The following is a 25,584-nucleotide window of genomic DNA, read 5'->3' as shown; positions in this document are numbered from 1 at the left end:
TTATATAGCAGGTGCTTTATAAGAAGAGATCATTCGTAGCAAAGTCTTATTTAAATAATGCATTCAACAATCTATATTTAATATATAGGCTTATAGGTCAACTCAATGGGATTTTTTTTATTAATGTTTCTTGATTCGAGCCCTTCTTTGTCAAATGGCAAGGCCTCTCGCAAATGAATTTATGCCATAAAGGAACAGAAAATAGGGCATGGGCCTATTGGGTTTGAGGATGGGGGATCTGAGCATCATGTATTAGGTGGGTTGAACTCTTTACTGATACTCTAATGGGAACAATCCCATATATTCAGAAAGTTTCATAGTTTTAGGTTACACTCGCTCAGCCATTAACACGTTTCCATTAACGTTTTCTCTGAAGAATTTTTTAAAGGTAAGTGATATAACTCATCTCTCCATATTCCTGAAGTGCATGCTAATGAACATTTGCAATGAGTATTATTGCAATCATTATTTTTCAAAATGGTAAATTAAAGGGATAGTTCACCTAAAAATGCAGTTTTTCTTCTGTTAAACACAAAATACGTTATTTTAAAGAACTTTTTTTAGCCATTGACTTCAATAGTAGGAAAAAAAATAGTATGGAAGTAAAGGGGACTCGGCAGAAGAAAGTCATACAGGTTTGGAAAAACTGCATTTTTAGGTGAACTATCCCTTTAATATTGATCAGTTACACTGTAACTGATGTACATGGTACCTTTTAAATTTTACATTAGTGGGAAATCTTTATCTACACAGACTTCAGTAGTGAAACAGACAAGAAAAACAAAATGTTTCTTTACACCTTTCTAGAGGGTCTATCATCTCCTTATTTTTGTATTAATTATCGCTTTTTTACATTTATGCATCAAGATGGCAGCCCAATCAATAACTGAAAGTCATCCTGAAATATCTACTGCTGATGACTATTTTCCTGATTATCCCGAATATGACAATGACACAGACGGCATCTGTATCAAGACAAAAGTTGACCAATTTGGAAGAGCCGTCACGCCAATCATTTTTATCATTGTTGTTCTGTTCAGCTGTGTGGGGAACTCATTGGTCCTGTACGTCCTTGTGAAGTATGAAAATCTGAAATCCCTCACCAACACATTCCTGTTAAATCTGGCTCTCTCTGATCTGATTTTCACCTTCGGCCTGCCGTTCTGGGCCTACTATTACATGTATGGCTGGACTCTTGGAGATCCTGCTTGCAAAGCAGTTAACTATGTGTTCTACACGGGATATTACAGCAGCATCATCTTTCTGACAGTTATGACTGTCCACCGCTACATGGCCGTGGTTCACCCCATGTCGGTGGTCATGTCTAGGAAGAGCCTGCACTGCTACGTAACCTCAATTGTCATCTGGATCGTCAGTCTTATCGCTGCCATCCCACAAGCCATGTACAACTCCGTGGTGGACAGCCCCCCTGAAACAACGATAGAGGGTCAAAATGAGAGCAATGCAGTGAAGCTTTGTGATTTTGACGGTGAAATTAATTGGAAGCTTAAAACGACATACTTGCAAAATTTCTTTTTCATTGTCGCATTTGTGATCATTGCTTTTTGCTACACTGTGATCCTGACACGGCTGCTTCGACCAACGTCACACACTCGTAAGAAGACGGTGCAGCTCATCCTCTTCATAGTGGTGTTTTTTTTCTTGGGATGGGGGCCATACAACGTGGCCATATTTCTGGACTCTCTGATTTCATGGGAAATCTCTCCTTTTTACGAGTGTGATGTCAGTAAATCCATAGACTATTGGATGTACATCTCTCGCATGGTGGCTTTCTCACACTGCTGCCTGAATCCTGTGTTTTATGTTTTTATGGGGATAAAATTCAGAAACCACTTGAAGAAAATGTTATGGACTTTCCGTAAGAAGAACAGTGAGCCACAGAATCGACACAGCAGGCTCATTTACTCCAACGGCGAAGAAATATCAATGTATTAGCCCTCTATGCTTAAAAACAACTGATTTTCAGCCACAAAATGAACGCAATGAAAAGTGTCTATACTGTAATTGAACAAACCTTTAAAAATGATCCAACTAATCATATTACTGAAATTGCATGTAAAAAGCTTGGATGTATACATGTGTTAAATGAATTTGCATTATATATTTGCCTTCTTTTATGCATTCATACTTTAATGCAACTAATTATGAACTAATAATATGGGGTGTATATATTGTCATGGTAGCTGTGATCACATGCTCTTAACTGCATTTGTGTTTCACATTATTCACATTCTAATTAGATTTATCAACTTTAAATTGCTTTACTAATAAAAAGCAATTTAAAAAAGAAATTGCATTATGCTTTTACACTTGGCCTTAAAAGTATTTAGACATTTTTAACATTTTTATATAATTAAATTTGATATCAACACATAAACTCCTACAGACTGAATGTGAATCGTTGTCATTTATCCTTCCTTATTGTTCTTCATTTATATTGTTCTGATTTATTAACATTTTTTAAAATGTGCAGTAAATATTTCCCTGCACTTCTTTCACAAATGTCATGTATAAGCCACAAATAATAAAAATAAATTGCACCAAACCACATCCCTGCCACATACAGTGGTTCTATGATCTCTGTCTGTGTGTGTGTGTGTGTGTGTGTGTGTGTGTGTGTGTGTGTGTGTGTGTGTGTGTGTGTGTGTGTGTGTGTGTGTGTGTGTGTGTGTGTGTGTGTGTGTGTGTGTGTGTGTGTGTGTGTGTGTGTATATACAGCATGAAAAAAAAACCTGTCGAGTACCAAGCACATCATGTCAGGAAACACCTGTCAGGACGTGCTGCCACCATGGGTAACATATTTTATGAGTAGGCTACTACTACTATGAGTACCTACTAACCTTACCCAAGATCTCAAAATGATGCAAACATAGCATGAAGTCTGTTTTGTAAATAATGCAATGTAAAATGTTTGCCCATAGCTTTCCTATAACTCAAACAGTAGAGCATGGCGCTAGCCACGCCAAGGTCATGGGTTCGATTCCCAGGGAAAGCAAGAATTGACAAAAAAATATGTAACAAATGTGTACCTTGAATGCAATGTAAGTCGCTTTGGATAAAAGCGTCTGCCAAATGCATAAATGTAAATGTTTGAATGTTAGCTGTGGCCTCATCAGGTTTCTTTGGGTGATCTACAGATAATGCATGCAAATATTTTTTCCTTGCACAACATTGCTGCTTGTTTCTCGTACATGCAGTACTATGATCTATGGTTCAATTTACCGCAGCTTTAACACTAGCAGTCATTTGTGGTTAGCTGATTCAGTGTGGTATGCATTTTAGTTATTAGAGCAGGAAAAAACAAATGACTGTAAACTTTGCATTGGGGACTTACTCTACCTCAATGTGAAATACTGTGCAGTTATTTTAATAAGTTGTCTAGACTTATAGTCCAATGACTTTTGTATGAACAGTGTTGGGGTAACAGCTTAGAACCCAGGACCAGTAGTGAAAAAATGAAGACCAGGAGTCAGGAGTCAGATTAATTAAAGAAAATTTTACTGAAGAATAGTTTGCAGTTTCATCAGCAGAAGCCAGCTCAAGAGGAGTTTGTAGGCCGCACTCCCTCTAACAGTCTCCCCGCCTCCGTCTAATGTACATACAATTTTCTGAACAGTTATACTGTTTTCAAGGTCTAGACACGTCATTACTGCCATGTGGAATGATTCTGATTGGTTCTAACAACATGCAACGTAAGCAACTTTCCACACGTAGACAGATAGGAGCATATATCTCTAAAAATGCGTAGACTTGATGTCGCCCAGGCCCAGATTAGTCTCCAGTGACCTCGGAGGTCACAGAAAAGCGTCTAAAGGTCTGGCATCGCCTGCAGGAAGGCCCATATCCAATACTGAATCTGCACAAATCATACAACGCACACACACAATACTCCAGAGAATACCAGTTTCCATCAAGGTCGGGACATCTTAACTAACTATCAACAAAGCACTTCTCCAAAACATGCTGATACTACATTTAGTACAGAAGTGACTTTATTCTATTCTATAAAGAAAGAAAAATATATCAAGGAGGTACATTTCTCCCCAAAGAATCCCATAGCTGTTACATGGATGACCCCAGGGGTCACCTCAGTAAGACATATAGTTAACACATGCTGATCTCGTTTTACTCCCTGGAGTGTATTACAACACCAAGGACAGTTGCCTGTCAGCACGTCTTGACACAGACATCAGAGCAGCTCCTGAATAATCTGGATTCAAAAGCACAGAGCAACTAAAACACTACAATATCCAAAATCACTCCCTGATTTATCAAATGTAGGAAATGGTTATAACTTGATTATCATTCATTCTTATTTTAATATTGATTAAATATTTAATATTTAATATCATTCTTGAAGGATATGTGTCTGATGAAGAGACAAGTGATGTTTGGCTTGACCCTTGACCCTTCAACAGTGTCATGTCTGGGCCATTAGTGACCTCAAATAGAATTGCAAAAAGAAAAGAAACACTCCTCCTGTCTGCCACTGGTCGAAAAGCAGATGCAGCTGTTTCTGGGATACCAAAACAGCAAAGCAATGTGACTAAGTGTAACTGGTCCTACTTGACCCACTCCGAGTGGGATTTGAACCATGGCGTGGGAGACATGGTTGTTAATAAGGACGCTAAACTCTGCAGCCTCTTGCGTCAGTCGATAAAACGCCTCTTGACTTCAGGGGAGTGAGGTTTACACGCATAGCTCTTACTGGCCTACAGTTATACTCACTCCCATCCAGGTCATGACACCAAATGTAAAATTTATTTAAAAGTCTAAACAAGTGGATTTGGCTGTTGCAAAAACACAAATGTTCATAACAGACGCCATTTTGATGGGTGACAGGGCTGAATTTGCACTGCTGGCAACCCAACGACACTACAAAAGGTAAGAATGACATTAAATATGAACTGTTCAATGGTTTGATGCTTTAAATATAGCAAGGATAAAGCTAAATGTTTGTATTGATAAATACTTAAATTTGCCTTGAATTACACGGCTTGGCTGACGCTAACAGGCTAAAGCTAAATTGCTGAATAAAGTCGTTATTTTTGTTTGTTTTTGCGCACAAAAAGTATTCTCGTGGCTTCATAACATTAAGTTTGAAGCACTGGAGTCACATGGACTATTTGAATTATGTCTTTCCTATACTTTAGGGCCTTGAAAGTGTGTTTTAGACGGCAACCTCTAGTCTCGCACTGAAGTCCCGTGGGAACTCAGTTGTAGCCGGTAAAATGTAAATAGTCCAGGGGGGAGGAGCGTTGTGTGTGTGAAGAGTGATGATCGGCTCACAAGTGAAGAAGAAATGGTTCGTAACGCTCCTCCCTCCTGGACTATTTACATTTTTACCGGCTACAACTGAGTTCTCATGGGACTTCAGCGCGAGACTTTGCCGTCTAAAACACTATTTCGGTGAGTTTAAACAATGGCTAAGTTGCTAAACGCATCACGTTGTCATGTAAGGGCCTTGTTCATGTTGGACAGACATTTTAATGGCATTTTGTGTCTGTTACGAGGCACAAAGAAACTCTTTATGTATATGCCCCCATAGCTGCCGTGTTAACAGAGTGGGAGCTCTGGGCATTAACTGTAACAGCTCCGTGTTGCAAGCACCAATCCGGTTAGTTTTTTTTTTCTATAGACAGTACTCACAAAGGTATAACGATCAAGATTAACTTAAAAATCCACAGGAGTTCTCCTTTAAGAGCACATCTCTTACTGGCCTACGTTACACTCACCTCCCTAAACCTCACTCCCGCCCAGGTCACGGCACCAAATGCACACGGTGACGTCATGCACATGCAAATTTATGTGTTCAGTCTATAGGAGCATAGTTTCTTTACAAAGTGACATCGCCATCTGCTGACCTAGCAGCATAATACAGTGATTTAAGTCGTTTTCGCAAGTCTGCGTAACACAATTGTCATCTGTGAATGCAAGAAACGCAAAGGAAAACCGTTCCCATTTTTAGTACATTGCTTTTGTGTAAACTAACCCTGAACTAGAGCATGTTCCTGTATAGAGTATGTAGAGCATGGCACTGGTAATGGCAAGATCATGTATATGGCTACCTGTAAACCCGACAAGTTAGTGAGTGACCTTGGGTGTGTCTCAATCAGCTCTCTAGTTCGGTGGTCAGGGCACTGATCAGGGAGTCGGCCATTTTAAGGACTGGCTCAGTCACAGAATCCTTCCGGTGCACGTTCGCTCCCTAAAATGTCCCAAAATGCACTGCAAAAGGCATGCATGGGTGCATTGATGCTCACTATGTTCCCTTAACAGAAGTTCTGAAACGTGAAACTTAAATCACGTGAGCCAACTCGCCACACATAACGACACGCTATATGTTTTAAAAAAATAGAAACCATTATTGTATTATATTTCAGCATAAACATACATCGTTAGACAGGTAATAAACACAATCTAGCTAAAATTTAAAATGATATGTATATGTAAGCAAATGATTTATCATAATGTACTCTGCAAGTAATGTCAGAAAGATATCAGTTCTGATGTTGTTTCATATATATACCGATGTTGTACAATCACGTGGCCGGAAATAGAGTTATCTGTCCCAAAATGTAGTGAGTCAGCATCCTTTACTGTCCTTACAGTGCTCGAATTCGTGTACACCATATACTGATTCACGAGCTCGGGAGCTAGGGAGCTGATTGAGACACACCCAATGCCTTAAAGATACAGCATCTGTGTATACAGTACCCTACCGTATATGCATTTTGTCAATTTTTTTTAACATTTCACAAGTACACACTTGCATCAAATGAAATTGAGTAAAGATTATGTGTATCTGGCGTGCATGTGGCGTGCGGGAGGGCTCCGGGCTCTGAATTTTGGCCCGAACCCAGAGTATCCCCCCCGGGATAGAGATAGTCTAGAACTAGACTGCATTGTATTATGGATTGTGTTGACGTCTAATAAGAGTTTGTTAAATCAAAGTGAGGAGATGGGGTGGAGGAGGGATGCTAAAAAACTGTCAAAGAAAACAAGGTAAATCTGCGGTATATACACTCACCTAAAGGATTATTAGGAACACCTGTTCAATTTCTCATTAATGCAATTGTCTAATCAACCAATCACATGGCAGTTGCTTCAATGCATTTAGGGGTGTGGTCCTGGTCAAGATAATCTCCTGAACTCCAAACTGAATGTCAGAATGGGAAAGAAAGATGATTTAAGCAATTTTGAGCGTGGCATGGTTGTTGGTGCCAGACGGGCCGGTCTGAGTATTTCACAATCTGCTCAGTTACTGGGATTTTCACGCACAACCATTTCTAGGGTTTACAAAGAATGGTGTGAAAAGGGAAAAACATCCAGTATGCAGCAGTCCTGTGGGCGGAAATGCCTTGTTGATGCTAGAGGTCACAGGAGAATGGGGCGACTGATTCAAGCTGATAGAAGAGCAACTTTTACTGAAATAACCACTCGTTACAACCGAGGTATGCAGCAAAGCATTTGTGAAGCCACAACATGCACAACCTTAAGGCGGATGGGCTACAACAGCAGAAGACCCCACCGGGTACCACTCATCTCCACTACAAATAGGAAAAAGAGGCTACAATTTGCGAGCTCACCAAAATTGGACAGTTGAAGACTGGAAAAATGTTGCCTGGTCTGATGAGTCTCGATTTCTGTTGAGACATTCAGATGGTAGAGTCAGAATTTGGCGTAAACAGAATGAGAACATGGATCCATCATGCCTTGTTACCACTGTGCAGGCTGGTGGTGGTGGTGTAATGGTGTGGGGGATGTTTTCTTGGCACACTTTAGGCCCTTTAGTGCCAATTGGGCATCGTTTAAATGCCACGGCCTACCTGAGCATTGTTTCTGACCATGTCCATCCCTTTATGACCACCATGTACCCATCCTCTAACGGCTACTTCCAGCGGGATAATGCACCATGTCACAAAGCTCGAATCAATTCAAATTGGTTTCTTGAACATGACAATGAGTTCACTGTACTAAAATGGCCCCCACAGTCACCAGATCTCAACCCAGTAGAGCATCTTTGGGATGTGGTGGAACGGGAGCTTCGTGCCCTGGATGTGCATCCCACAAATCTCCATCAACTGAAAGATACTATCCTATCAATATGGGCCAACATTTCTAAAGAATGCTTTCAGCACCTTGTTGAATCAATGCCACATAGAATTAAGGCAGTTCTGAAGGCGAAAGGGGTCAAACACAGTATTAGTATGGTGTTCCTAATAATCCTTTAGGTGAGTGTATACACCTCTTATCGTTGATTAAATTGATTAACTTAATGTGCTCCACTCGTGTTTAATAGGTTTAATTATCTGAACGTGCTCCTCCCAAAATGTGTTAATAAAACATCACTAAAAGATCATGACAGTCCTTAACAATGTTTTGTATTTATGCTTAATTAGTTCTAGTCCTGTTTATATTATCAGCATTATCTTAATGTAAAAAGAAACAATGCAATTGAATTTCCCCCCCAAATCATTATTTCAATATTAATATAAAAACCAGTATCTGGACTGCACTCACGCTACTAAAAAGATTGTGAAAAGTCACTAAAAGTCCTATCTTTTGCAAGAAAGTATCTCAATGTAAAAAGAAGTAACGCAACTGAATCCACACCCTCCCAAGTATATGCTTAAAGGAATAGAATTAAGGAACTGGAATTGCTTAAATTCTGCTAAATCAGCTTCAACTTCAGTGTTATTTTCAGTGCCGGTGATTGGTGTTAAAACAATTATCACCCAGAAATTGGTAGTAAATGTTATAAACAATAATAAAGAAATGGTGTGTAGCATGTTGTCTTGTAAAACGCACTCTAATAATCTTAGTTTTGTTTACTAAAAAAAAAATGATTTACAGTCTATTAGCGTCTGTACCAATGTATCAAGAGGGTTTCAAACTTCCCAGAAGACATGCTTCAATGCCAAGCCACACTCTGATTATTCATTGCGAAACTGCTCGCATTAGCAAAAGGAAATGACTACGCTGACAAAAGTGTGAACTCGGTTGTCACTTAGACAATTATCCTCTTGCAGTTATCCAACTCGGTCAAATCCAGACCTTGAGGTAGGCATTTCGTGTTCTTTCATTCTTGATTTACTGAAGACGCAAGAAACAGTTGCATAGCTTTTTGATTACGCATGACTCTAATAGTGATTTGAAGTTTTTTTTAGTCAAAATTGCAGTGTTGTAACATGCTCATTTATATTTACACTAGATGGAACCAGTCAACTCAACTGGCGATTATTACTACTCATACAATGATACTGACGGTGTGTTAATCAAAATGTGTGAAGTTGATGACTATAAAAATATCACGGCCGCCTGCTACGCCACGGTCTTCTGCCTCAGCATCTTAGGAAATGGCTTCCTCATGTGTGCATTGACCTGCTACGAAGACCTGAAAAGGGCCACAAACCTTTTCATGTTCTGTTTAGCACTTTTCGATCTTCTGTTCACACTGACGTTGCCTTTTTGGTGTGTGGAGTTTCTTCATCACTGGGTTTTCGGTGACGTTGCCTGCAAGATCATGACTGGGGCCTATTTTGTGGGAATCTACGGAAGTCTTATTCTTCTCACGGCCATGACCCTCGACCGGTTTGTTGTTGTGGTGGTGAGAAGTTTTTGGCTAACACGTAGACGAAGGCTCAAATGTTCAAAAGCTGCCTGTGTTTGTGCATGGATCATAAGTTTGACTGCTTGTCTGAGAGATTCAATTGCATCAAAGGCAGAAAAAGACCATATTGACACCTATGCTTGTAAAAGCACAAATACGAACGATGATAATGTGGGATATTATTCACAACTCATTCTTCTGTTCCTCGTACCATTTGCCATCATTGTTTTCTGTTATACCAAAATCATTCTAACTCTCATGAGCACGTCGACCAGGCAGAAATACAGGACTGTGATATTGGTGCTGTGTATTGTTATAGCTTTCTTTATATGCTGGGGGCCTTATCATATCATCATCGTGTTGATGTCCATCTATGAATTTGATCCCTGCGAACATTACCAGCTGCATGTTGCGTTCGTCGTCTGCAGAATCCTGGCGTTTTCTCACTGCTGCATAAACCCAGCGCTGTATATTCTCAGAGGGAAGTACAGGAAACTCTTGTCCAGCTTTTTGTTCTGCTCTCCTGAACTCAGGCAGTCGGGGCTCTACAGAGGACCCACGGATCCCAGCGACTCCAGGATTCATCCGTACATGCATGACGTAGCCCCTGAAAACTGTGAACTGAGACAAACAAACATCACAGAGCTGAACACAATGTAAATATGGAGGATGCAAACATGACGAATGCATTTATTGCCAGAGAAACATTTTATGACCATTAGTTCTGTTTTATTTCAAACAAATCTTGCTTCACCCCCCCAAAAAAAATCACACTTTAGAGAGATATATATAATATATATAATTTTAAATATATTAAAAATGTTAATTCAGTATAACCATGAAGTAAACTGTAATATTTTTAATTAAAATTGAATTTAATTTGATTAAGATTTAATTTAATATTTTTTTTCTGTAATTAATCGCGATTATATATATATATATTATTTTTTTTTTTTTAAATGTATGCAATCAATCGCGCACTGGTAAGGACAGATATATTAGTTATGACAAAATATGCTTTTTAACTCATCAAAATACGTTTTTTATAATTTATACTAGATTCAACTCATTTTTAAAGTCAGTTTAATGTAATTTAAGTTGAAATTACTTAAACATCCAAGTTGATTATACTTAATTTTTTTAACAGTGACATGGATGTTTATTTAAAGGTTTATTTAAATATATTTAATTTTTGGCTGGTGTTATAACGTTTGAAAGAGAGAAACTGGATGTTTATTTTTGCACTCTTTCACTATATTAGAAAAGCAAAGCGTTAAATAGGAAATGATTTGTGTTATCTCTACTGTGTTCAGGGATTAACTTTAAGATGGATATTAAAGAAGATGTGTGTTAATGAGTTGGGTGGTAATGAGTGGGCTGGACGTTCATGTGACTGAAGGGTGAAACATGCAGAACAAGTATGTTTTCTTCAGTGTCTTAAAGACAGACAAGCCATATGTTTTAAGGAACATATCATTGATCATCACAACAATCAAGGTATTCCTTGTTTTACAGCGTTCTTTCCTTCACTCTTTGCTTGCATTTGCAATGGCTTTAAAGAAAATGCTCATTCAATTTGTTTTTTATTATTTAGTCTCTCAAAACATAGCATTGGTCATGGTAATAGACAATTACCACAAATAGTTTGTATAGACAAACTATATTTTTGTACTAAGTTTGTATTTTCCCCTAAAATCAGCATTTATTTTCTGTTCTGCATGGCTTCAAAAGCTTTGGAATATAGTTGTATAAGGTTCATTTTATGCTTTTTGATCATTATAAATAGTCATTGCATATGGAAAATAATTGTGTAAATAAAAAATGTATAATTGTGGGATTATGTAAAAAAACAGCATTAACATGACATACAGTAAATAAAGATTTTTATATTTTATTTATAAAATAAACTACATTTGTTTTATATGGTTTTTGATATGATCTTTTCACATGATATTTTTTGGAAGATTGAGTTTCTACAGTGAGGCTTTTAAATGATTTTCCCTCATAAATTGCTTGTAAATTTCACAAATAATTAAAATAAAAAGACAAATAACGAAATTTAGATGTAGTAGTAAGATTGAAATTGTATTTTCTTGTAAAACATAGTCCAATAATGTTTATTTACAGCTCCAAAAAAAATCACTTTTTTTTCACAGTCTACAGACAATATGATGAATGGAGACATGCACAAGGACTTAAATTCCAGCTATGATTACATGAACTTCACGTATGAGGATTATGGGGATCCTTTGATTGCATTAGAGGAAGAGAATTTTTCACTGTCGATAATCTGCGCCATTTGCTACAGTCTCATCATCTGCATCAGTCTACCAGGAAACTGCTTTCTGCTTTGGGTGGTCTTGAAGAAGATGGGTTTGAGCAGCTCTGCTGACTGTTTGCTCTTCCATCTGACAGCGTCCGACCTCATCTTCACCTTCATGCTGGTGCCCTGGGCCGTTTCTCACATCTGGGGCTGGATCTTTGGGAAACTGGCCTGCAGGCTGTTCTCCTGGGGCATCTTCTTGGGCCTTTACAGTTACATGACGTTCCTCACAGTCATGACTGTCCATCGCTATGTGGCGGTCGTGCATCCGGTGTTTGCTTCGTCTGTAGGCAATCGAAGCAGACTGTACAAGCACGTCTCGTCTGCTGTGGTGTGGTTGATCTCGGTGGGCTTCAGCCTGCCTGAAATGATCCTCTCTGATACTGTGGACAGTCCTAATGGCTTCCTCTGCATTCCCATTTACAGCTCAATGTTTATGGAGTTGTTTGGATCTTTCATGCAGATCATTCTCTTTTTCCTGTTGCCATTCCTGGTTATTACGTTCTGTTACACCCGGATGGGTTTTACCATCCATCAGAGCAGCATCAGAGACAGAAACCATGCTGTAGGTATCATCCTAAGCATCACCGTGGGATTCTTCATCTGCTGGGCGCCATATAACATCTTCCTCTTCCTCATCTCCTTGAAGTCTTTAGGCGTCCCTGTATTCGGGCAGGAAACCGATTTGGATAGCATCTACAGTATCACCCATATTCTAGCGTATTCCCACTGCTGTCTGAACCCGCTCGTCCACATCTTTGGAGGGAAGAAGTTCAGGCGATACCTGCCATGGACCAGAGGCTTTCGTCTGCTCTCACACAGGCTCAGCACTCAAACGTTCAGCATTCAGAGCAGCTTCTCAGGGCAGTTTCATCTCTGATCATGTCAAAGGACAAGTGTTATGATATCATAAGGAGTGTTCGAATCATCATGGTCTGACTTGAAGCAGTGCATGCTGGTTAGAAATGCCACACATCAAGGTGGCATAGGGGAGCGCGGGGCACAACCTAACGCGGGGTTAGTTGTAACGCGCATGTTTTAACCCTTTCCACACATGCCAGAATGACGAAACTTAGTGTATTTACTAGTTGCCATATCAACATTATTTAGAGAAAAAATAGCGCCAAAATTAAAAAATCTCTGGAAGATATTACAGAACATGTATTTAACCATAGTAAAAGTTAATTTCTTACTTAAGTTTAGTTTTTATCTCTGTTTTTTGTGTTTATTTAAAATAAGACAAATCCGATATAATTTTACTCTTATTTAACAGTTGAGATGGTTCTTTAATGCTGATCTAACCGGCAGAAGACACGAGCCGCGATATAAATCCCAGTTGCACAGATGGGGTGTGTTGTCACACTGCGTTACAATGAGCCCCTATTAGAAATAAGCCATTGTATTCTATACTTTTATGAATTCTTTTGAGAAACCATGAGAAAAGGGTGAATAATGACTGAGAGTTAATGTTCAGAAATTATTAATTATTATTGTTTTTAACTATGCTGTATAGCTGTATTTAGCGATGTGTTTGTAGTCAAACTCAAAAATGCTTATATTTTTAATGCTTAAAAGATTCCATTATTTTATTTTAAAAAGTTAATAATTGTATTTTGTTGACAAAATATTTTAGTTTGTGTTGAATATTTTTTTGGATTATATCAGGTAACATTTTAAGCTGTTATTTGGTCATGTTACAATGTACCCCACCTTTGGGGCATGTTGTCACATTTCACTTCCATTCTTTCGGGGTAAATCAAGAAAAAGGTATACACTGTATTAATGAAACAAAACCACATAATTGTACAAGACATGTGTGCAATTAATGTGGGAAGAAACAAATACTCTGAACCCCAAGTGGATTTACACAAACTGAGAAAGTCAAAAAGCGTTAGGTTGTGCCCGCTCTCCCCTACACTTTTAAAAAATAAAGGTTCCAAAAGGGATGCCCTAGAACAGGGTTCCTCACACTCAGTCCTGGAGTGCCACTGTCCTGCAGAGTTTAGCTCCAACCCTGATAACACTCGCCTACCTTTGATTTTCTAGTGATCCTGCATTCCTTGATTAGGTTCAGGCGTACTTGATCAGGGTTAGAGCTAAACTCTGCAGGACAGTGGCCCTCCATGACCGAGTTTGAGGAACCCGGCCTTAGAAGAACCATTTTTGGTTTGCCAAAGAACCATTCAGTTATAATTTCTTAAAATAACATTTTTTTGAGTGTGAAGAACACTTTTGATAATTTTTCCACTATAAAGGACATTTTGTGCAATAGGTTGTTAGCACATGACGTCACCGCTGTGTCGCGAAATGCAGATGGAGGGTAGGAAACGATTTTGTACACTATCACAAACTCAAAATGCCAATGTTTTGCATCATTTGAGGTTGCTAAAATCAATCAAACCGAGAAACCACAAGGAGCATTTATCGTTCACGTAATTTATATCATTTTTAACTTTAAAAGTTGACGCCTTTTGTGTCTGCTGATACCGAAAATAATACGGATACCTGCTTACCTTATGTAATATTTACCTTGACTTGGTAAATATTCACATTCTACGTGGTATCGTTTGCAGGGAAGATAAGCTATTTTACCGTATTGCATGATGTTTTCACTGAAGTTTTGTAGAGTTCCGTTCACAATGTTTATCTGGTTACCATTAAAACAGTGTTATGCGCTGGGCACTCGCTGCTGCTTGAGACAACATATGGTGGAAATCTCCAAATAAAAATGGTTTTCAACATGCTGACAGAAGTCAATCCATTTCTTTTTGGAAAGGTGAAATGTAGCTGAAGTTTTATTGTTGTCACTCTCCCATATGACCACGGAGGAGAATCGGAGTGGGTCACATTCAGTGGACAGACTGCATTTTTTTGTATTTATTTCAACAAATAACAACTCAAATCAAACCCATAGAAACTTGTGAACAGTTTTGAAGTTGTTGCGTGTAAGTTATGCTAATTCACAAGCCAAGTGAGTCATACTCGCAAAAATAATGTTAATTATTGCACTAAACAAAATACAAAACTTTCAGAAACACTCAATGTGATTATTTTATTGAGTGGGCAGTGGGTTTAATCAACACGGTGTGACGGTAGATTCACATCCTCTATATCTACTGTCTAAGTCTTTCAATTCAGTATAAAAATGCTCCTTTTCTAACATAAGGACCACGTCCAACATATGTTGTGATTTTCTGTTTATACCTTTCAAAACCAACACAGTAGCCTATGGACTTTCCTCCATCTCATCCATTGTGCTTTTCACTTCCTGCCCTCCATTTGAATTCCGCACATCATCAGAACCATACGACTGCAAACAAGCTATGGAAACGTTCTATCAATGTTAAAGGTTCTTCATGGATTCATTGACGTCAATAAAGAACCTTTATTTTTAAAAGTGTATAGGCTATCAACATTATAACAGTAAAACTCCTTTCCTGTAATCTTAATGTTATATTGTGTCATGTTTATCAAAATAAAGCGGATAGAAAAATATAGAACTCATATGTAAACAGTGTTGGAGAAAGTTACTTAAAAAGTAATGCATTACAATATTAAATAACTAATTGCTTTACTTAGTTACTTTTTACGAAAAGTAATACATTACATTACCTTTTCTATCGGGGCTGGGCTTGTTTTGTTTTTTTTTAAAACAAAAAAGTTATATTTTTAGGGGCAAATGTAAAGGCCCTTTCACACCAAAATTTAAATAAGGCTGAAAGAAATGCAAATCCACTCCTGTACAGTAGAGGGCACAGCTCAAACAAAACTTTCAGCTGTGCTGCCATTCTAGATTTCAGAAGAAAAGAATGCAGGAGAAGAAAGTTTAACTTACTTCAGCATTAAAAACGCTTGGGGTTACTTGACTGTAACCCTGTTCCCTGATAAAGCGGAACGAGATGCTGCACAAAGTGCATATGGGAAGTGCCTTATCACGACCAGCTGCGAAAAGTGTGTTTAAACTGAAATTGACCTGGAGGTATTATAGCCTCGGTCGGTGACGTCATCAGCGCACCTGCTACACGAATCTATAAATAGATGAGCCCCAGCTGTAAGCCTTCAGGTCTCTTTTGTTTGAAGACCAGTCCTGGGACATCATCAGCACGGTATTGCATCTCGTTCCGCTTCATCTGGGAACAGGGTTACAGTCAAGTAACCCAGAGTGTTCCCTTTCAAAAGCTGCACTCAATGCTGCACAAAGTGCATATGGGAACGAGAATACCCACGTCGCCTTGCTCGATGGTGTTTGGACCCCCTACGGTTGTGTAGGTGTGCACAAAAACGCAAGACAGTCTCAGACATTAGCTTGTGATGTTGACTCAAGGACATGAGAGCCCGGAGTGGCATCAGCATCCAAGCTATAAAATCTTATGAATGTGTGCGGAGAGGACCAACCTGCCGCATCACAAACACTTTGTAAAGGGGGCACCCCTTGCTAATAATGCCTTTAGTAGAGGAGGCGACCCCCCCCCCCCCCCCCTAGTGGAGTGAGACCTTAATCCCATTGGCGAAGCTTAACCGCGCGCCTCATAGGCAAGAGCAATAGCATCCCGGACCCAATGTGACATGGTTTGTTTGGTGGCGGCAGAACCTCTGTTACGGCCCCCAAGACATTATTAGTTATGGTTATAGCCATACGAAAAACCCATTTTTAAAAGGTCAGAAGTCTGTCAGACACTGACTCTTAACGGTTCAAAGGGGGTCTCAATCAGACCCTCGAGGACTACAGCTAAGTCCCATGGACGGATATTGGTTCTTACGGGAGGCCTCAACCGTCTGGCCCCATAAATGAACAGCAAACAGAGGATGCCTCCCAAGCGGCACCCCATCCACCAGGGCGTGGCAAGCCGAAAGAGCGGCCACAAACCCTGGGTGTGGAGAGGCAAGTGCCTGTTGACAATTTTCCTTGGAGAAAGTCCAGAACTGAAGCAACCTGGCAGTTAACTGGATCTGCATTATGTGTCGTACACCCCATTTACTGGCAAAAACGTTCCAAAATGGAGGAAGCCCTAGCACATAGGATGGCCCTGCCTGAGACAGAAGGTCCCTCCTCGCCGGAATCGCCCACGGCGATCTGTTGACGAGAGACACCATCTCCGAGAATCAAACTCTGTTTGACCACCGCAGCGCCATCAATAAGAGGCAAGACCCTTGTTGGCGAACTCTGGCTAGAACTCCCGGGAGCAGAGCGACTGGAAGGAGGGCATACAGGCACATTTTGGGCCATGTATGAGCTATCACATCCAGACCCAGCAGGGCTTGGTGACTGAGAGAGAAGTAGGAGACATTGCGCTGTCTGAGAAGAGGTGTAAAATCTGGTCCAGATCCGCTTGACTACTTCTGGGTGGAGTTTCCATTCCCCCATCTGTAATTTCTGTCTGGACAGTAAATCTGCTCCCACATTCAACCTGAATGTACACTGCTCTGAGTGACCTTGTCCTGGGCCCAGAGAAAAATCTCGCTATTCTGTTCAGTTAGCGTGAGCGCAGACCTCCCTGGTGATTTATATATGAGACTGTAACTGCATTGTCCACCCGCACTAGGACATGACAGCCCCTCAATTGGGGAGAACGTATTTCAGGGCCAGAAATACAGCCATCAACTCGAGGCCGTTGATGTGCCAATCAAGCTGATGACCCTCCCATTCCCCTTGGGCTGGACGACCACTTAAGGCCAAGGAGGCGTCTGCCGATAACAATCTGCGTCGACAAGACACCACTTTTATTAGCCTTGAGGATTGGCCCTAAATCCTCTGGCTTTGAGCCACAGCTGAAACGGTCTCATGTGCAACAACCCCAAAGGGAAACCCGAGGATGCTGATGCCATGAGACCCAACACGCTTTGGTGCTGACGATCAGTGCCCTAGCCTGACTTTGCTCAGGGTATGCTGAATGGTCTCAGTTTGAGCGGGAAACAGATGTGCCCACCTCGTGACCAAAAACCAAAAAAACCCTAGATAAGTTGTTCTCTGAGCAGGAGAAAGAACACTTTTCTTGGTGGTGAGTCTCAACCCTAGAGAAAGTAGATGAGCTAACACATTGTCTCTCTGTTGAAGCGCCATCTCTCGCAATTGTGCTAATATTAGCAATCGCCTATGTAATTCAAAATGTGAATACCCCGGAATCCTAATCCTAATGGCTAGTCGAAAGGAAGAACCCGAAATTGGTAAGCTTTTGTCCCCAAGAGTGAACCTCAGAAATGTCCTGTTGTGGCAGTATTTATATGTGAACACATGCATCCTTCAGATCGATTGTGCCGAACCAATCGCGATGTTGAATTTGGGACACAAACGTCTTTACAGTTAACATCTTGAACTTGAGTGCTTTAACTGTACGGTTTAAGTGTCAAAGATCTAAGATGGGACACAACTCCCCCACCCTTCTTGGGAATCAGGAAGTAACTGCTGTAATAACCCAACTCACTCTCCAGAAGAGGAACATGTTCTATGTTCTCTTTGTTGAGTATAGTTTGTAGCTCTTGTGAAGACCATTCCGTTAAAACATGGAGGACGACAAATAATTTAGTTTACAAATTTTTCTGTGCTTAACACCCATACAGAAACGCCTGGCAGAAGTTTCCATGCTGCCAGACTCTGAGAGTGATAATTTTAACACTTCCTGTTGAGGGGATGTTAGATGTCTCATGTCCTGGATGATAGCAGGATTTAAACACAGAACGTCTAACATTTCACTGGAAACCGGAGAGAGGTTGTGTGGCTGATAACCCCTCCCCTTGAGTGCATCGAGGAAGAAACTGAGTGAACACTTCCTTGTGTTTCTTCCACTTCTCCAAATCTGGCCACTACAGAGTTAACTGAGTCACCAAATAAACCACTCAAATCCTTCAGGAGATCAGCCTGGTATGCCTGCAAGACAGCCATAGTGTGCAGCGCAGCTCCAGCCTGACCTTTTATTTATTATTATTTTATATAAATAATATATAATATATATAATACACATTTCATATAAAACAATGTATAATTTATATATATATATATATATATATATATATATATATATATATATATATATATATATATATATATATATATATATATATATATATATATATATATATATATATATATATATATATGTATAAGCTTTGCCCATGAGAGCCGAAGTCTGTTTTCTGCATGGCTTCGTGGGGAGGTAGGTCTCTTTAATGAAGATACAGACCCAGGCGAGAGATTCCACCTGGGGCATCTCTACATACCCACGGCAATTCACACCCACTAAAGTCGAAAATGTCGACGTCGAGGGCACAAAAACATGCAAAGCAAATGGTTTTCTCCATGAATTTGCCACCGGACAGAAACCTAACCTCAAGCTCACTGCGTTTGGGGATCTCTTGTTCACGATGCCAGTCAAACTGTACCCTGGCCACCGCGCGAACAACCACCTTGATAAATTCCTCGTCATGGATTTAATATCATGTGAGGAACGATCGCAGGCCGGCTGCTCGAAGTCCGCAGACCCAGAGATTCATCATCATTCCCAGCGCGAGCCGAAGAAATGCCAGAGCGTGCTTCGGGCTCAGACGAGGAAAATTTGGTGAGCGAGCAAGGGAAAGGGACTGACCCGTCTCTTGCTCGTCAACCAAACCCATTGGGAGCCCCGCAACGTGGGTGCGGACTGAAAGTAGCAAAGACGAGCACAAAGCATTTTAACTGTAAAGGCTCGCAATGCTCCCACTCGTCTGACTCAATGCAGCAACCGCATGTTCCTCCCCAAACACACATGGTGTGTATCCAGTTCTTTCATTTGGAAGAGAACATGGAGAGACACAGCGTTTACCCTGCTGACTCATTTTCAACTGATTAGATTTCTTTCAGCTCTTTTCACTGACGTTTCTTTGTAACAGAGATGGAAAGAGAAAAATCTGCACACTGCCAGTTGAAAACTAACTCCCAACAAAGATCTCAAGTCGAGTTTTGAAAGGTAGAGAGAGATTTTTTTAGAGGGAGATTGTTTTGCACACCATCACAGTAGCGGTCTTCAAACAAAAGAGACCTGAAGGCTTACAGCTGGGGCTCATCTATTTATAGCCTCGTGTAGCAGGTGCGCTGATGACGTCACCGACCGAGGCTATAATACTTCCAGGTCAATTTCATTGACGTGTTTAAACACACTTTTCACAGCGGGTCGTAATAAGGCACTTCCCATATGCACTTCGTGCAGCATTGAGTGCAGCTTTTGAAAGGGAACTAAAAAAACTAAAGTAATTTTGCTTATGGTTTAACTGAATCATCGAAGGTCAGAAGCAAGTAAACTGGTCAATAAAGTGAGATTAAATGCATAAAAATATTTGTTTTATTTGACATTTAATTATTGGAGGTTTGCATAGTATTCAGATTTTTCATTGCACTTATTTTGAGAAATACTGAATAATTTTTAGTGCAAGTGAGATTAGTAAATGGCATGCTCACATTTAGGGCCCTATTTTAATGATCTAAGCGAATGGTGGCGTGTACTTTGGGCGTGTCCGAATCCACTTTTGCTAGTTTAACGATAAAATGGTCGGCGCACCAGGTGCATGGTCTAAAAAGGTTGTACCTAGTCTCCTAATGACTCATGGGTGTGTTTTGGGTGTAACCTGCAATAAACCAATCAGAGTTTCATCTCCCATTCCCTTTGCGCTTGCACCATGGCAGATTCGCTATTTACATGGCGGAATTTGCAAGCGTACATTTGAGAGTGTACACGCGTTGTGCACCCGCCTATATGCGCATATTACTAACGCGCCCTTTAAATAACACAAAAACTGCGCCGTTTTCAGTTCCTCAAAATAGCAACTGTATCTGCTATTTAAACAACGTGGCGCAGAATGTGAAAATGATAACTGTGTTGGGCTGAAACTAGCAAAATACACTTGCATCACATCTGGTGCTGTCTTGTGCCAGGTGTGTGATAGAGCCCTGAATCTAGAACTACAGTAACCTCATGTTTACACACAACGACTCCCGATTTTTCTCAAAATGGGGACAAGAGAGCTGGCAGTCAATAAATGGGGGAAAAAGTAACCTGTGTTACTTTGAAAAATATATTTTGTTGTAAATTTAAAAGTAATGCGTTACTTGACTAGTTACTTGCAAAAAAGTAATCTGATTATGTAACGAGTTAATTGTAATGTGTTACCCCAACCCAATCTCACGGCAATTCGTACATATACGAGGTGGCTAATTCGTACGCATTTGTATGACCTTTGTATGATTTTGCTAAATCATGGGTATTTGACCAGTTGCCAAACCTCAAACCCCACCCCTAAACCTACCCGTCACTGGGGTTTAGACAAAAGAGTGAGGTCGTACAAATTCGTACGAATTAGCCACCTCATAAAATACGTACAAATTGATCATGAGATAGTGTTGGTTACTCCCAGCACTGCTTATAAATATTATAGGCTTATGTTGAACTTTATTCTCATACGTACAGGCGCCGTATTCTCGCGCATGCGTCGTGGAGGCACACGCGGAAGGCAATAACAAGTTGGTTAAAGGTGTTATTTTGATTTTTTTTTGCGCACAAAAACTATTGTCGTCGCATCGTAAGATTATTGTAGAGTCACTGTGGTGAGATGGACTTTGTAACGACATTTTAAGTGCCTTTTATCGGTCTTGGGAGTATAAGTGTACTGAATGCCAATGGAGGCCTGTCTGAAGCCTTTCTCAGCCATCAGCTTTCAACAAAAATATCTTCATTTGTGTTCCGAATATGAACGGAGGTCTTACGGGTGTCGAACGACATAAGGGTGAGTAATTAATGACAGAATTTTCATTTTTGGGTGAACTAACCCTTTAATCCAAGCTATTATTCGAAATGTAGGCTGTCAAAAAGGAGGCAAGATGGGCAGTGTCTCTTAAAAAAAACTGAAAGACACATAATATTACAAAAAATAAAACTGTAGCCTATATATATATAATTACATTAAAAAGTCTAAAAGTCACTCGTTTTTATAAAGTCACACTGTCCAACAGCGACACCCGCAGGTAAAGTTACAGCGGGTTGCCGGAGCCCATTGATTTGAACAGACCTACGAAAGTCGCGCTATGATTGGACGACGTACCATTAATCTAGCTATGTTCTGTAACATGTAAAACGGGAACGTGAACGTAATATTCTAAAAGCAACTCATGTAAATGCCTTAATCAGATTATTGTCTTATTCACACTGCATGAAAAGTGGGATTTTCGTCAGTATGTGGCACTGTAGATTGCCGTGGAACTTCAGGTTTACAACTGTGCACGGCAATTTCCAGGCAACACCGAAAACTGCCGTAAAGTGTCGGAAATTGATGTGGGCCTTGCTTGGCAGTTGTCCCCCCATGACCCCCCCTCCCCTTAATTCTAGGGGAGGCTTTATCATGTAAATGAACATGCTGTGAGCTACACAAATGCAAATCAGAGTAGCAGCAGGGGGAGTTTTATCTAGGTTCTGAATTTTTTTAACTAAAACAAGTTTAAAGTTTAAGTTAAAATGTTAACTTAAATTTAAGTTAAATGTACTCATTTTAGTTCACATTACTAAATTTTTAGGGCAACCAGTTTGCTCCAATTTTTTAAGTAGATTCAACTTGTCCGGGCTCACACTGTAGATGAATTACTCTGTATGTTATTAGCAATAACCAATGTTATGTAAAAAAAAAAAAAAAAAAATACAGGACAGCAGTTCATGTCTTCAACCTTTAGAGAGGTTATGTGATGCAACAAGACAATGAACCAGCACACAAATAAATCAAGTAAAGCATACAGTTTACATACCAAAATGAATTTTTCCACCCTGCACTGTGAATGATTTCTAAATGGCTATTAATCATAAATGTGAAAAGTACAAGTTTGTGTGTTAATAGTTAAGTCAGATTGTGTTTTTCTGTAATTGTCATTTAAATTGAGCTCACACCACATTTTATGAATTATCAATGCAGATTTTCAAGAGGTGGTTTCCTGGACAGGGTTTAAATTATGCCAAGAGTAGGCCTTAATCTAGTTAATTATGAGTTAAAAAATTGTTGCCTGCAAAGATTAAGCACAGATTACTAACACCTGGACTATGAGTCCTGAACTAAAATAAACTGGATTCATTTACAGTTTTATCTAATTGCTTACACACAATTTCTGAAAATATGGCTCCATTTCTTGTAACTCTACACACAAAACACACAACATGCAAAACATCAGACATCGCTTGCAAAAGCAACACTTTGTGCAAAACTATTTTAACTCTTCCAAAAATGTTGTTTTTGCATATATCTAACTACACACAAATATGCACAACTGAGGAATTTTACAGTTGAACTGAAATCAGCTGAACTGAATCAACACTGAAGTCACTTGAGCTGAATATTGACACTATATTGGCTTGTTAGAGCCGGTTTACAGCAGAATTTGTTTTGAACTTGTTACTGAAGCTGCTATGAAACAATATATTTTGTTGTATGCATATTCTTTCTTTCTCAAACCTTAGTTTTGATTTCTAAGTGATCAATTTATGTATAAGTGTTTTCACACATGATCATTGGCTGTATGGGTCCTCAGTAAATTAATGTGGCATTTAAATGGCAAAAGTTATTCTTGTCTCTATAACTTATGGCTTCCTAAAGACACGTTTATGGGTAAATTAAATATTAATAATATAAATAAAATGAATATCAAAACATATTTTAAATATAACGAAGTCATTTTATTATAGCACTCATCAGATGTTCCTGGAAACAAAACAGAGACAGAACAGTATAAACAAACTATACAACAAACTAAACACCAAATTACAAAAACATTATTATGTGAAAGTAAATAAAGTTGTGTGTGTGTGTGTTTTCAGTTATAAATATGTGCTGTGTAAATTAGCCTATATATACTTTTAGAAATTATATATAGCCTAACTTTAAAAAAAAAAAAAATAAACCATATAGATAAATTATAATAATTGTATAATATTAAGGATTTACTTAATATACATTGTAACATTAGGCTACTTTACTCTAGCACAGTAGTCAGTTAAGCAATTAATTAATATCTTATATTAATATGTATGTAGCCTAGGCTACATCTAAAGGTAAGTCTGCTTTAAAAAAAAAAATATTACACTTTGACATGTACAGAATGTGCGCGTTAAGAAACACGTTCAAATGTGTCTTCTTAACATGTTAAAACTGTGCGTCGACTGTGCGTGTATGCCTGTTACACGACCAGAATGTGCGTGTCTACACATACAAAAGAAACACGTAAAAAATTGACGCGGACAAACAGTGCGTGTTGACACGGTCATAAGTCACACGTTTCGTATAAAGAGATTTGGCCCCGGGCGCGTTCCATAGTAGAGCCCTAGTCCAATGACGTGCGAGGTCGAGGTCATGGCCATGACGCGTAGAAGACGAGCTTTAAACTTTTTTTTTTTTCTTTTTTTTTACATTTCCTATGTTTTTTGCTGCTTTCCTTTTTCGTGATCAACAATGATAGGACGCCGTCTTCAACTCTGCATGGACGCAACCAACTTTTTGGACTCATTTTCAGGAGGCTGTCTTCGTCTTCACAACTCTGAGGCAAACTGCAGGCGCTATTAACCACAGCATGGGTAATGTAACGTTAAGATTTAAAGAATATGCTTTTATTCAGCTCTATAAGGAAATGGATGCGTTAATAGATCCGAGCTTAAAACTGCATATTTTGTTTACACAGACTATCCTCGCCTCATAACGAAGCCGTGAGCTCTTATCTGCTTGGAGCGATTTCAGCGAGTCCAGATTTAACCGCTGATCACGACGACATTGTGTGTAAGTATAACTTCTGTTTTTCTCATTCCTTGTTTAATTTTACCATGACTGTTTTTATTAATACCAGTCTCATGTAATTGTTTTCCAGCTGCCTGTAAGACGTATTATGAATCGACATGCCGGAGCTTCAGATACAAACAACCTGAACTTACATAGCAGGCGGAAACTGCGAAGTTTAGCTCGGAGTCGATCAAGAAGAAAAAGGGTACGATTTATTATATTAGATCCGTTTTTTGTCAATGTGAGTATTTTTCAGGTTGCTTATTGTCTTTATGGATTGTATTACAGTTGCTGGAAGCGAGACAAATTGTGCTGGGTGAGGATGAGATGGACTGGAAGTGCGCGACCATTGAACTCATATCTGATGAGGAAGACGGCTTTGTTGACGGGGTGTCTGGATGGATTGTGCGGCCACCGCCATATACGCCTGTGTTTCCCGAATGTTTTGGGCGCTTCTTTTTGACGTTTTTGGAGGACAACATAAGAGACATTACTGCTGCACTGTACATATTTGTGTGTTTGACAATAAAGCTCTTTCTTTGAATAAACAGCTGTGTTTTTCTGTTTTTCTGACAGCTGTCAAATTTTCCCATATATTCCTTGATAGTATGAATAGTGTAGTTCATAGCACAATAACATTACTATAAAACATAAATTATTACAACATAAATTATATATTTATTATTATTATTGGGGTTTACATTTATAATGAGCCAGGGTGACCAATAATGATTGGTTTGCAGTGATCTGCCAACCAATCACGAGGGATTTTTCTTGTTTAAATGTAGTGGCTTCAGCCAATACTGAGTGAGTAAATTCAAGTCTGGCCGTTGACTCTCTGGTTTCGCTGCTATTC

The 25,584-nt window shown here is 39.4% G+C and overlaps 2 protein-coding genes and 1 long non-coding RNA gene across 3 annotated transcripts; all 3 read left to right on the top strand.

Annotated features, from left to right (window-relative positions):
* Positions 1 to 325: 325 nt before the first annotated feature.
* On the top strand, positions 326 to 12,971 carry xcr1b.1 (chemokine (C motif) receptor 1b, duplicate 1). The gene is made up of 4 exons (XM_079820487.1): positions 326 to 388; positions 868 to 1,949; positions 11,068 to 11,131; positions 11,791 to 12,971. Exons 2-4 carry the CDS (start codon positions 868 to 870, stop codon positions 12,835 to 12,837), a joined length of 2,193 nt encoding a protein of 730 aa, XP_079676613.1. The 5' UTR covers positions 326 to 388; the 3' UTR covers positions 12,838 to 12,971.
* Positions 8,997 to 10,417, top strand: xcr1b.2 (chemokine (C motif) receptor 1b, duplicate 2). Its single transcript, XM_079820608.1, has 2 exons — positions 8,997 to 9,084; positions 9,236 to 10,417. The coding sequence occupies exon 2, from the start codon at positions 9,236 to 9,238 to the stop codon at positions 10,292 to 10,294; it is 1,059 nt and encodes a 352-aa protein (XP_079676734.1). The 5' UTR covers positions 8,997 to 9,084; the 3' UTR covers positions 10,295 to 10,417.
* A 9,751-nt stretch (positions 12,972 to 22,722) lies between the features above and the next one.
* On the top strand, positions 22,723 to 25,270 carry LOC307128674. Its single transcript, XR_013816804.1, has 4 exons — positions 22,723 to 24,529; positions 24,634 to 24,728; positions 24,817 to 24,933; positions 25,017 to 25,270. It is a non-coding gene; the product is annotated as an uncharacterized lncRNA (long non-coding RNA).
* The last annotated feature ends 314 nt before the right edge of the window (positions 25,271 to 25,584 follow it).

Source organism: Gobio gobio (genome assembly GCF_949357685.1).
Source record: "Gobio gobio genome assembly, chromosome: 6".
Taxonomy (NCBI): Eukaryota; Metazoa; Chordata; class Actinopteri; order Cypriniformes; family Gobionidae; genus Gobio; species Gobio gobio.
The sequence above is the reverse complement of the archived record's forward strand: the minus strand, read 5'-3'. Positions and strand labels throughout refer to the sequence as shown.